This window comes from Thermobia domestica, chromosome 14, assembly GCF_964235325.1.
Source record: "Thermobia domestica chromosome 14, izTheDome1.hap1.1, whole genome shotgun sequence".
NCBI classification, from domain to species: Eukaryota; Metazoa; Arthropoda; class Insecta; order Zygentoma; family Lepismatidae; genus Thermobia; species Thermobia domestica.
This window is the reverse complement of record NC_137467.1, coordinates 192,011,036-192,024,602: the sequence shown is the minus strand read 5'-3', so window position 1 is coordinate 192,024,602 and position 13,567 is coordinate 192,011,036. Positions and strand designations below refer to the sequence as shown.

At 37.3% G+C, this 13,567-nt stretch overlaps 1 protein-coding gene across 1 annotated transcript in view; it reads right to left on the bottom strand.

Moving 5' to 3' along the window:
• Positions 1-13,567, bottom strand: part of LOC145670519 (ATP-binding cassette sub-family C member 4-like) — a 195,339-nt gene that overhangs the window by 143,654 nt on the left and 38,118 nt on the right. The window contains exons 4-5 of the mRNA XM_081739286.1: positions 10,620-10,751; positions 4,135-4,378 (exon numbers count right to left, since the gene is read on the bottom strand). Of these exons, the coding sequence (XP_081595412.1) occupies positions 4,135-4,378; positions 10,620-10,751 (376 nt within the window). The remainder of the gene's footprint in view (positions 1-4,134; positions 4,379-10,619; positions 10,752-13,567) is intronic.

Here is a 13,567-nt window from a genome sequence, read left to right as displayed (position 1 = left end):
GATTTTATACTTTCTATCTACGCACTTTGCCCTCACATATCTCCCACCATGTATTTGTATACGGTCTGCCACTAAACACCCTCTTTTTCTCTGTTTCTTTTGGTACTGAATCCACTGCTAGATCCTGTCTATTCCACCTGTGCCCTCGGAAAATATGCGAACTATACTTTGGCCCCACCCCCGCCATCCTCTGGCGAATGAAACCCTCCCTTTGCTTAGGGAAAAGAAGTGAATGACCTCAGGTGTCTTGCCAATTTGTCATTTACTCGCTTGGTCTTGGCGAGTGAAGATCGTAGGGTACTTAGAATGGCAAACAAGACAGAGCAGAGTGAAGTCCGTGAAATAATTCATTGTGGCAACGCTTCCGCATCCAACAATTGAAAGATTTCGTCCACAGCAACTTGTCTCTCCTTTTCCGAGGGATGTACGGGAAATTACATATTGACAGCAGCGCCAGAAGGGGCACAGATCAAATAGAAAAGCTCTAGCAATCATTTTCAGCAACTGAATTCACCAAATCGAAATGTTCTCTTATTAGCATCGTCTGAGCATCTCATTAGTTACTCTCGTTTCCGCCATGATTGTTGGCTCTAACCATTCCTGTCTTAATGGCGCGGAGCGGGCGGAGTAGGTGTGGCGAAATTGTGACGTATGACTTCACCCGATTTTGTTGTATGGGCAGATCTTCTATTTTATAACATCCTTGGTTTTTACTCTATGAAAATCAGTATTGAAACCGGAAGTAATAGTAAATTTGATCCACTTCCGATTTTCGTAGTGTGTTGGGAATAGTAATGATGTGTTGTCTTGAGACGCTGAATCGTTAGCAAGATAAAAAAACTTCTCGATATCTGTTAGCGTTTTCGCTTTATTACGATAACGTTGAAATCGAAAATGACTAATTTGAACCACTTCCAGTTAACACAGGAGATGAAACCTATTCTTGGGACGCTGAATCGATTACAAAATACTTTTCGTTATCTCCTACCGTTTTTGGTGTGACAAATTACGACAGACGGATTGACAGACAGTCATTGTATAAGACTTACAACACTTATGCGTAGCATAATTTGGAAGTCTTAAAAGAGGGAATATTCTAATCTTTCGCTGAACAATAGTGGGGCCTGATTTTTTTAAAAAAGAGCCTTGAGGGGGAAATATAAGACTTTAACTTTGGAAATAGAGACAAACGTTTCGCTGCATTGTGTACATGATCATTATTAAAAAATATGTTATTAAATTTTGTTCTATTTAACTAGCTTCATTTGTTTTCTCTTCTTTTGAAATCAGTATATCCAAAATTAGTGCTCAGAGTGTCGTGACGAGTTTAAAGGTGACGGGGTTCAGAACCTTAGAAAGCACCTTAGCTATGCCCTTATACTCTCATTCAAGAATATTTTCCATTATGAAAAGAAAAATAATTTTCATTCAAAAATGCCCAAATTTCTACTTTCAAGAAAGACAATTTTCATAAATTTTCGGACAAGATCCCCATACCTCCCTCATGAATCTTCGGAGTATCCCCAGAAATAACTATGATGTACTGTGAATTAGAACGCCCCCAACTCGTTTTCAAAATTTGGCCCTCCTGTAGCATTATAATGCCAGACGACATCAATCCTGTAATTTGATACCACACAAAAATGAAATGAAATGAAATCTTTGAGTTTAACGTTCTACGATTATGACTGTTAGGGTAAATGATACGATGATTAAAGCAAGTAAATGATAATTGAAGGATTGGTGGAATGACAAAGTAGGAGGAAACTTGAGAAAACCCCGAGAAAACCCACAAATATGATGTCCATCACAAACTTACTTAGTCGGGGATCGAATCAGGGACCTCAGTCACCAGAAGTAACCGTTCTACCACTGAGCCACCGTGCACCCAATTGATACCGCACAAGTAAAAAAACACACAAAAATCAATTTATTGTGTGTTATTTACATTTACTATGTAATGCATAAAACAGTGATAGGATTATATATATTTTTGTATATTAATAGAAGGTTAAGTAAAGTATTGTTATAAGAACAGAAAGACTATCATTTACAATACAAGAAAAATTTAACCAAAAAAAGAAAAGTGCCATTTCTGAGAATGAATTAACGATCATGCCACTACGTTTGAGGTCATTTTTCTCGTGACCTCATTGACGTATATGTTTAAAATTAGCTTCATGAGTTTCGTCACTCTCAAAAAAGCGTAATTAGAAATTCATCCAAGCGTAGGCACTATTTACTAGTACCATAACAAAAAAGTTTGTAACTTTCTAACAAAAAGTTTACAAACACCGGGTACAACTAGTAATTTACGTACAGAACTATGCAACACTAGAACTATGCAATCATATATGACTACAATAAGTGTCGTAACATGTGAAAAATCCTTGACAGAAATTATTATGTCCATTTGTCACATCTTAAGATTGCCTCCGTCAATTAATGTTATAAAACGTTTATTTCTGTGAATTTTTTTAAGAATAAAAATATCTGTTTTTTTTTCATGTTTTTCAGTTTTATCAGCACAATAAATCCTTTGCATCTTTTCAAATAACGTTGGGCCTAAACATTATTTGAAGATTATTGGAACTACGAGAAAAATACTACATTCTAACTGTATTATACACAGTACAGTGAAGCCTGTGTATGTTGGTCACTATCCCATCGGTTTCATTGAAAAGCGGCCAAAGTATGGAAAATAAATGTATAATATGTTATTTTACTGTTTTACGTAGACATGAAATAGTAAACATTTTTTTGGTATGTAACAAACGCGTATGGTAACGAAAAAGAAAACAAAGGGAAAATAATAAATATAGCCTATATACTAGCAGAATATATGTTCTTCACACGTACACAATAGGATCCATTTTGGACATAAACGGGTTGATCCAAAAGTCAGTGCTCAGAATGTCGTGATGGGTTTAAATATAGGGGGTTAGAACCTTAGAACCATCCTAGTTGCGCCGTCATACCCTCATTCAAGAAAGGGGGACGGTGACTCAATGGTAAGAGCATTCATCTCTAGTGCTTCGAATTCTTGGTTCCATCCCGGATCAAGTAAGTTTATGGTGGACAACACCGTGTCCGTGGGTTTTCTCGGGGTACTCCAATTTCCTCCCACATTCTCATTCCACAAAATTTTTCATCGTCATTCACTTCTCTTAATGGAGGTTGCCACATTAGAACAACTTGAAGCTGCCATAAAAATATGTTGAAACCCTACCATATTTCATGAAAGGGTCATAAAACATTTTTTCCATCTTGCAAGGAGTTGAACAGTCCGCAACTTTCTGGGACGCCTTGCTTGCTACCTGCTATCGCCCTCCCGCTGACATAAAAAAAAAAAACAGTTTTGCCGCTTCCGAAACAACGGATTCTTTTTGGACAGGGGGGGGGGGAAGTGCGCCAAAATATACGTTTTTAATTAGGAGGTTTACTGTTTGTCCACTAGAGTGCAGTCCTGCATAGGTGGAAATACCTTTCTTGCTGTCAAGAAGTTGTAATATGTACACAGTAAATAGAAAGATTGGGTTTCAGGATTTTTTTTTTTTTTTTTTTTTTATGACAGCTACAAGTTCTTGTAAAGTGACAAGGCCTCTTTAATCATCGTCTCTCTTAAGCCATGTTTCCACTTTACATGAATCTTGTAGCTGTCATAAAAAAGACCTTTCTATATACTGTTTAGATTTTACAACTTCTTGTAAGCAAGAAAGGTATCACCACTTATGCAGCACTGCAGTCTAGTGGACAAACAATTAACCTCCTCATTAAAAACGTGTATTTTGGCGCACTTCTCCCTCCCCTGTCCAAAAGAATCCGTTGTTACGGAAGCGGCGAAACTGGTTTTTCCTTTATGTCAGCGGGAGGGCGATAGCAGGTAGCATGCAAGACGTCCCAGAAAGTTGGACACTGTTCGACTCCTTGCAAAATGGAAAAAAATAGTTTATGAACCTTTCAAGACTATGTGTACACGGTGAAATATGGTAGGGTTTTGAATTTTTTTTTTTTTTAATGACAGCTACAAGTTCTTTTAACGTGCCAACCAATCTTTAGCCTAAAAGGCATGATCGTATGACGTTAACCTGAAAGATTTCTACTTTCAACCTATTGTTTTGTGGTCAAACTTACCTTTGTATAAACAAGACTGCTGAGCGCAGCGCGTATCTTTATGCCCAACAAGAAGGATCCTGTTAGCCACAATCTGTTGCTGAATGTATAAACAATGGCACAGAAGCAAACTCCTCCTGCGTAGAGATAAGGAAGCAGTGGCTGTAGATTGCCCGTCTTATAACCATAATAGTCATCGGTCGATGTGCTTCTATCGGATTTCAGTTCCTCCACACATCGGGCTATGAATATTGCTTGGCCAATCCTAAAACAATGAAAAACAAGCAGCCTTAAGGGAAAGTTCTGTTGTTAATAATAATAATAATAATAATAATAATAATAATAATAATAATAATAATAATAATAATAATAATAATAATAATAATAATAATAATAATAAGGAATCGATAGATCTAATTTACCTGAACAAAATGATATAGATTAGTTTAAATTCTCATGCGTAGTTTTTGAGAAAAAGACGACTTGTTTTTGTAAACCTAAAAATGTTGCACCTCAACCAAGCCATCTACTAAAATGAAACAGATACTGAAACATGCCCTCGTCAAGTTTTTCGTTGTGACCCAAGCAAAACGACAGTACTTAGTACGAGGGCAATTCAAAAAACAAATCCTCTGTTTGGTTATTAATGACATACACTCTCAGATAGAGTACTTTTATTATGCACATTAGAAAAGTATAACATTACATTACATTTCCACATATTTTCTATTCAAATTGAGGCACTTGTCATAACGTTTTAGAAAGTTTAAAAATCCTTCTCCAAAAAATCTCCCGCCTAGGAATGAAGCCCTCTGTTAAAAGCATTGTGAAGGGCATTGTCATTATTCAAGCGGTGGAACGTAGGCCACTATTTCATGTGCCTCAATTTGAATGGGTAGTAGTGGTCGGCGCCAAACCTGGGCCATAAGGTGGTTATAGAGCGGACCCATTTCTTACTGCATTGTGCACGTCAGTTCGTCCATCTTTAAACATGCGACACCATTCATGTACGACACCTTCACTCATCACGTTTGGTCCGTAAACACTACACCAGTTCGCGATGAATGACGGCTGCCAAAGGTTTTTTCGGAGTCAGAAATCGTATTATTGCACCTACTTCACATTTGAAGGGTTTTTCTACTGGAGCATTCATTTTCAATTGTTATAGCGGACGAGTGAACTGCAACACAAACTTCTCCTTCCATTGCTCACTGTCTACGCAGAACTGACGTCGCTCTTTCCGGCCATTTCTCTCACATGCGCAAAAGAAAATTTTTTGAATTGCCCTCGTATATAGATCTAAGTGGCTAATGAGATATACTAGCACAAAATTATGCTTAACTCTTAAACTTTAATTATTGTTTCACTATAATATTACTCAAGATATATATGTACGGCCTTAAGGCCGCTAAGTATGAGGGATAACGTTCCTCGACGAGCGTACAATCCGGGGAAGAGAGAAGGAAAAAGGAATGGGAATTAATCTAGGACTTATATGTTAAGCACCATCCCGATATTTGTCCGACGAGAATGAGGGGAAAAAACCTCACTCAAGATGGGTGACCTGAAAAAGCTATTACACCTTTTCGACCGAGTGTCTTCACCGGAAATGGAATCCTGGACCGGTCGTACAAAGACCGAGTACGCTATGAGGGACCACAACATTATCTAAAGATAAGACATACATCAATCAACAGATGACCTCTAGCCAGGGATCCCGAAGAAAATTTCCTAGAGGTGCCCGAAGAATAGGGATGTGCACGAGACGAGTCGAGACAGAATTTTTCTGACAAAATTCGAGTCGAGACACAGCTCTTCCAATAGAGAAATATACATTTTTCGAGTCGAGACATCGCTTTTACAGCACATTTTCGAGACGAGACAGCCTCGAATCGTGTCTCGTGCGCATCCCTACCGAAGAAAATTTTCTAGGGTTGGCCCAACTCCATGGTTGCTATAGTACGTCTGACGTATACGTTTTCGTGAGCCACGGGGCCCGGGCCCCGCCTTGCCCTCTCCTTCTGGCGCCCATGCCTCTAACTGTATAAAATTGCATGCATAAGTGTAAATTTTCATGTGTCGTTTACAAGAAAATTTAGATGGCACAGAAGGGTATATTTGATCCCTGACAATACTAATTTGTGAGTTACACGAGCTCCCTCGAAGTTTGGTGTGGGAGACCCGGGTTCGATTCCCGATGCGATTTCGTGTAGTTCGGATACCACGTTAATCAGTAGGTCCATATCACATATAGCCTCTCTGCTGCAAGGGACGCTCAACTCAAAATCAAATCAAGTCACTAACCGATAACTTATATTCTAGAAGAACAGCAATTGTTTATTTATCTATGTATTATACGTGCAATAAGTACACCGTTCAATACTGGATTGTATCTATTATTTATCTTCTACTGTTGATGTTATTTATGTTCCTAACTGTAACGCACATACTACGTGTGACGGAGAAAAATGGAATCTTTGAGTTTAACGTTCCACGATTATGCCCTTTGGTATTAGGGAGAGCATGCTTAAAGCAAGTGAATGATGATGGAATAGTTGGTGGAATGAGAAAGTGGGAGGAAGGGGAGTACCTCGTCAAACCCGACGAGCACGATGTTGTCCATGTCCACCACAAACTTACTTGGCCGGAGATTCAACCAGAAACCTCATATACCAGAGATTAGCGTTCAACCACTGAGGCGTCGTGCCCCTCTGTAATGGTGAAGATTATACCTTCACAAAATTCAAATGTAGTTGAGTTGAGTTGATTTTGAGTTTAACGTCCCGTTCAGCAGCAAGGCTATATGAGACCTGAACCTACTGATTAACGTGGAATCCGAACCACATCAGCTGCCGCCGGGAATCGAACCCTGGTCTCCCACGCCAAAGGCGCGTACGCTAACCGCTTAGCCACGAAGCAGCTCAAATGTAGTTCTTAGCATAGTCTTCCATATCCGAGGAGACATGTTACTTTAATTATTTTTCAGTAAGCACATCAGCATATTACAAATATAAGTTAGAGTCAAGGGCGCCGATCCTGGGGGAGGGGGGCAGGGGGGCCCGGACTTCTCTAAAAACTCATGTGGGCCCCCTTCATTGGATTTATGAATATACAATATTTGGTATAATTTGAATGCAATTTGTCTTAAAATACTCATATATATGCCTTCTGCATCTGAATTGGCCCCCCAAATTTACAGAGAAATCGGTGCCCTTGGTTAGAGTACTTACTGACTGTCACGTTTTTATAGAGTATTTTGAAAGAGGAATAAACATCAAGCCACTACAGGAAATCGTTTCGAGCTTTGAAAGTGTTTAGTTTATATTTATGAAAAAAAAGTAATAATAAAGAAAAGATGAGTTACAATAAAACGCCTTGATGTGCTCATTTTAACATAAAACACAAACGAAATGATCTTGAAGTTCTGTCTTAGGAATTCTTGAAGCACGTCCATATTGGTTAAACTCAAGCACTATTCTAACCGCTACAACCTTTTGCAATAATAATAAACTGGGATTTTTATTACTGACATGAAACCTGTACGCAATTCCATTGGTTAACTATTGGTTAACTGATCGGTTAACTATTTCCACATTAAACTAGTAAATTTCTTAATTACGGAAATAATAGTCCCGCACTGTTCTTTCTTTTCTTCTTCTTCTTCTTCTTCTTCTTCTTTTAAAGCTAATCTTCACAGAATTGCTATGAAATTAAATTTGAAGTTGTTTGAGCCAACGCCTTTGATCGAACTAATTTGGTTGTTTTACCTATACTATTGCCTTATCCATACTAAGTACATATTTTGTTAAACAGCATGTAATATAGCTATCTGAAAATGTTTACACATATTTCGTCTGGCCATACGTACACTCATGTCCAAAATGATTGTCACATATTTATAACTCTTTCTTGTAAGAATGTAATTTGATGATGATTTTGCAGGGTACTTTTAATACTGATACTATGCGTATAATCGGGAAATGTACGTATATTTGTGGTAAATTTCATAGGAAAAGAATTATAAATACGAAAATTAGAATGAGTAAAACAAAATGTTGCTAAATGGACCAGAAATTTTTATTTTTGTTATATTGTTCTTATGTACTGTTCTTTTGACATGAAATTTAGCACATACATGTCTTTGTCGATTATACGTATGCTAACATTGTAAGAAATACCAGGCGAATTCGTTATCAAATTATATTCCTACAACAACATCTTTATAGACATGCGACAATAATTTTGGACATGAGTGTACCTTAATGATGATCTCTTCGATGTATTTAAAGAGTTACCTACTGGATTTATGGGTACCGTACCAATCTTGAGCGTGGAAGATCAGGGTTCAATTCCCATTGGAGCTCGTGTGGTTGGAACCACATGTTAAGCTGTAAGGTCACGTCTCATATAGAAATGAAATCTTTAAGTTTCAAGGTTATGCCAGTTAGGCTAAAGGAGATGGTGATGATGAAAAATGAGTGAAATGGCGGAATGAAGAAAGTGGGAGGAAACGGGAGAAGACCCACGAGCACGGTGTTTGTCCACCACAAAGTCCATACGGTGTGAGTTAGGATTGAACCAGGGACCCCAAGCACCGGCGGTGAACGCTCTACCACTTAGCTACTGCGCCCTCCACGTCTGATATAGAACTGGTACTGAAAGTAGTGCTAAAATCCAATTCAACCAACTAGTTGTTGTTGGAGTTGATTTTAGTTTAACGTCCCTTTCAGCAGCGAGGCTATATGAGACGTGGACCTACTGATTAACGTGGAATCCGAACCACATGAGCTCCCGCCGAGAATTTCAACCAACTAACTACTGACATACTTAAGAAAGAGAAACTTATTATGTATTTAAATGTAATTTAATAACAAGAGCCATAGCTTATTTCATATTGTGGGATATTACAAAGTAATAGAATTAAGAAGAGATAGGTGTACAAAGGTCACGACCCATAATAAACAAAAGAATAATGGTACCACTTTCAGAAATAAAAAAAATACGGACCACCACACTAAACATCGCCGCTCCAATTCTTTAGTCTAAATCATGTTATGGTACAGTTATCAATCAAACATTATCTTGTGAAATGCGGACACATTTTCGGGAAACTTCGTCCCAAGAAAACTTATTCCCAAAGGTAAACTGCCCCTTGTAAATTTTTCCGTAAGAAATGACTTCTGCCATATGGTTATGATCATTAACGAAATACGAAAAGTTAAAACACGTTCCACTCATGTATTAAAATCCATCTAATTCAATGTAGGAACAATTTGCTCCAAATATTGTTTCATACATATTTTTATTTATGTAGAAAATGTCCTCTCTCTCACCTTAAACCTTCGTAACATATGTTGAACTAACCGCCTGCAAGTTGACACTATCAATTTTCTGTTTCATGTGCTTTTGTTTAAAGTTTTGTTCATTAATATTCATGTATTTTTCTATTATTCTCAATACATTGTTGGATACACAAATTTGAGTATAGGAATCGGCGAAATACACATGTACAATAAGTCTGCCCTGCTTTTAGGCTCACCAAAAGGCTGCAACCGTACTCTTGTTCCCCAAATGTATGCAGTTTAACGAAAATAATATTATAATTGAGAATAACTTCATGCCAAATAACAATACTCTAGAGTTTACGTACCCTCTCACACAAGGGCGCCAATTTCTCTGTAAATTTTTGGGGGGGGGGGGAGCATTCAGATGCAGATGTATAAATGAATATTTGAAAACAAATTCAACTCAAGTTATGCCAAATATTGTATATTCATAAATATAATATGGGGTCCACATGAGCTTTGAGGGGGCCCGGGCCCCCTCGGCCCCCAGGATCGGCGCCCTTGCTCTCACACTCTAACTATACTAGGTATATACCTATATTCTCTCATACCTCAAGTATGTGAGGATTTAACCTGCCAATTATATTTTTTAAAGTTTTAACAAAAAAAAAAGAAAAAAAAGAAAAGAAAAGAAAATGCATTAACCTCAAAAACAACTTCAAGCTCGAAAAAGTTAACATCGAGCATATTTTATCTTTTAGCTTTAAAAATGTTCTATCCGTAGCACACATTTCTATGTATGCAATATGGATGGCCAACGTTAAAGCTAGTAACAGGTTGAATCAACTAACGAATTTGGCCACGATAATTGCTCTAGCTGTCTATTGCAAAAATAAATAAAAACTTTGCTGTGGTTCAAGCGTTTTCGCGTGAAGTAACGGACGGACGGATGTTCTACTATTACAATCCTATAAAGGTCTCTAGCGTCCTCTTCTTACATTAGACTCAAAAAAAAAAAAAAAAAAAACATGGAACAATGAAGACTAAAATTCTAAGAAATCTCGTTTCGCTGTTTGTTGCATTCGTAAGTTTCTCAGAGATCATTTTTAATTTTGTATCGCGCAATCTCAATGGCACAAGGAACTCGAACGTGAAATACAAATTATCACGGAAGTCATGAACTACAAAGATTGTTTTCTAAAATTTAAATCCGGTACTTACAACGTCATATCAGGTACGAGTCTCGTAGCAACTAAAATTAAATATTGTTTCCAGAATGTGTTGATCAAGGCCACCGTTAAACTTGGTTTTATTCCTTTTGCTTTGGCCTTCACCTTCTCAGACGACCAGTTCCTGCAATCGAAAATTATTTTATTAACGAAATGATTCTATTAGAAGCAGTGGAGCTATCAACTACTGTAATGCTATTTATAAGTAGTATGTGTATCACCGTTAGAATAATACAACTATAGTGCTGCCAAAATGTCTTGAGCCGTGGCAAATATGCGAACTAAGGCTCACACCCACGGTTGAGCCAATAAGGGTCCAGCTGTTACTAAGTGAGAGAGCCTTATCCAAAGAGAGTGGAATTCCCTCAGCCAATAGCAGCGCTCGGAACGGAAGACTAGGTGTCAAGTCAATGTGGTATATCTATAATAGATGTTACACTGTAAATCTCTTGTACACACTACAGAAACAACATTTTTTTCCAGTACAATAAAGATTGTCAAGTATTACTTACTGGCAACAGACAACATACATTGTAATGCCACAGAAATTTGTTTTTTTTTCTTTCGTTTCTCTCGAAATCTACGCATTAGAATTTGCCTATAAGCATTGTACTTCGTTTAGTTCGATATGATCTATTTCGTGATATGCAGTAAAACCTGCCAACTTGGACACCTCTTTAAGTTGGCCACCTGCTCATCTTGGCCTGGTTCGTCTTAAACTTGCATTTTCCTATAAGACAGTCGTTACTTATTACTCTGTAAGTTGGCCACCTGTCTATCTTGGAAGTTGGCCGCATTGAAGCAATTTTTTTTTACCCTATATGATGATAATGATAAATTTACCTGCCTATCTTGACCATGCAAAATACCGTTTTGTTATTTTTCTTAACTCTTTCGTATTCCCATATAAGAGGCAGATGTTCTGTGTTTGTGGCTGGAGACAAAGAAGCATGGATTCCTAAGATTTGTTCTTGGAAGTCAATGGACAGAACACTACCCTGATAAAGGGATGGTGAAGGAAAATGTGAATAAGAAAAAGCACGTACAGGAATTCATGAAATTGTGGTATGCATTTCTTTACCCTGTTTGTTTTGGCAAAACCATTAGCTATAACGGCTCTTTTCATCAGTGGGGAGCTTAAATATTTCCGGAAAATTCTAAAGGCTAGAGCTAACCATCTCAATTGTCAACTATTAGCATCTGACAGCTTGTCGAAAGATACTGAAGGTTTTGAAATATGAATTCCCTTAAGATTTTCTCAAAACATCTTTTGCTGCGAGGGAAACCTCGAAGCTCATTAACAAGAAGTAGACGAAACTATACAAGAACTACAAGATAACGAGATTTGAATGTGCATATGTGCTAAACAGAATAAAATAAATACTGTACATTATTTGAAAGTAGCCGTCATGCCATTACTTAATAAATTTTTACAATCAAGTTATACTAGAAATCATATTCTAAAAATACACCAATCATACTTATTTTCTGCAATTTGGCCACTTTTCAATGGAACCAATGGTGACCAACATAGACAGATGTGACTGTATACCTTATCTGCTTAATATTTTAGTTTAACAAAAAAAATAAATTTAAAAATTAATTACGGTTTTAGACCATTCCCACATCCTAACAGCACAAGATGTGCTAGGTATGTGCCATTTAGGTGTCCCAGCTACTTTTTAGATACCCGACACTTCGCACATATGATACTCATGTGTTAAGTATGTACTTCAGCTACCTAAAGTTTTAGGTACTTGTTACACCTAATTGATATTTGCAACAATGTACCACAAATATACCATTTATATACCTGGCTCAGTTTCAAACTCGAACAGTTATTTGTTTTTATGTCGTCACTTGGGACATATATCTGTCACGTTCTACGTACGTCCTTTAGGTACGTACTGTTTCGGATACCTTAACAACACAAGATGTGCTAGGCATGCGCCATTTAGGCGTTCTAAATTCATCTCTCACATTTGATGCATTTGTTGCTTCTTTTTCTAAGCTATTGTGTACTAGAAGCAACAAACGCATCAACTTTATTAGATGGCAACTATCGCCGATCATTTGAAAATGAATATGGAAGAACCATGAAATACGTGTAAGTTAAATGGAAACTCGTCATTTTGTTATAAAATTACATGGCGAGTAGATTTTATCTTATCTTAAACGGTTATCGTCGAATATACACGGTTAAAGAAGCACTCTGATTAGCCAAATTCAAAAGATCTCAACAATTTATTCCTCTACAAGCTCTGTGGCCAAGTTGGAAGAACATGCGGCTAGTAATCCAAAGGTTGATGGTTCGCGCCCACTGTGGAGTACATTTTTTCACTTGTTTAAAGTACTGTATTTTTAGACTCACTTTAATGTAAACACATTACAGATATATGCGATTTAACATATTTTGGGGGAATAATTTTGTGGTTCAATAAAGCTTACGGTATGGGGAACATACCTAGAACATACTAGCACGTTTCCTAGGCACATGTGAGACATATGCCAATGGGCCAACATACACTGTGACTATCACTTGCCATCCATGTGATTTCTCTCTCAAAGATACATAAGGCACATACTGGGTACATTTCCATGTTCCTGAGGGAACATGATAGGCATATGCCTGCTATGTAATTGTCCTGTTAGGGCAAAAGAGCCCATGGTAGTACACAAGGGCTAATAAGGATTTTAGAAAATGGTGAGGATTTGGAGTTCCAAACTGATTATTACTAGATAAGATTATTATCCATTATTTATATTATTAGTAGTGTTATACTTGTTTCTACAATTATGTGCATAACGAATATACGATATTTTTTGTAATATACGATAAAATTAAAGACGAAAATCGATAATTTTGTTCCTTCAGGTTGGAAACTCTGGAACGACCAGAATATATAGTACTGGATAAATGTTGGAAGAAGGTAGGGGTAG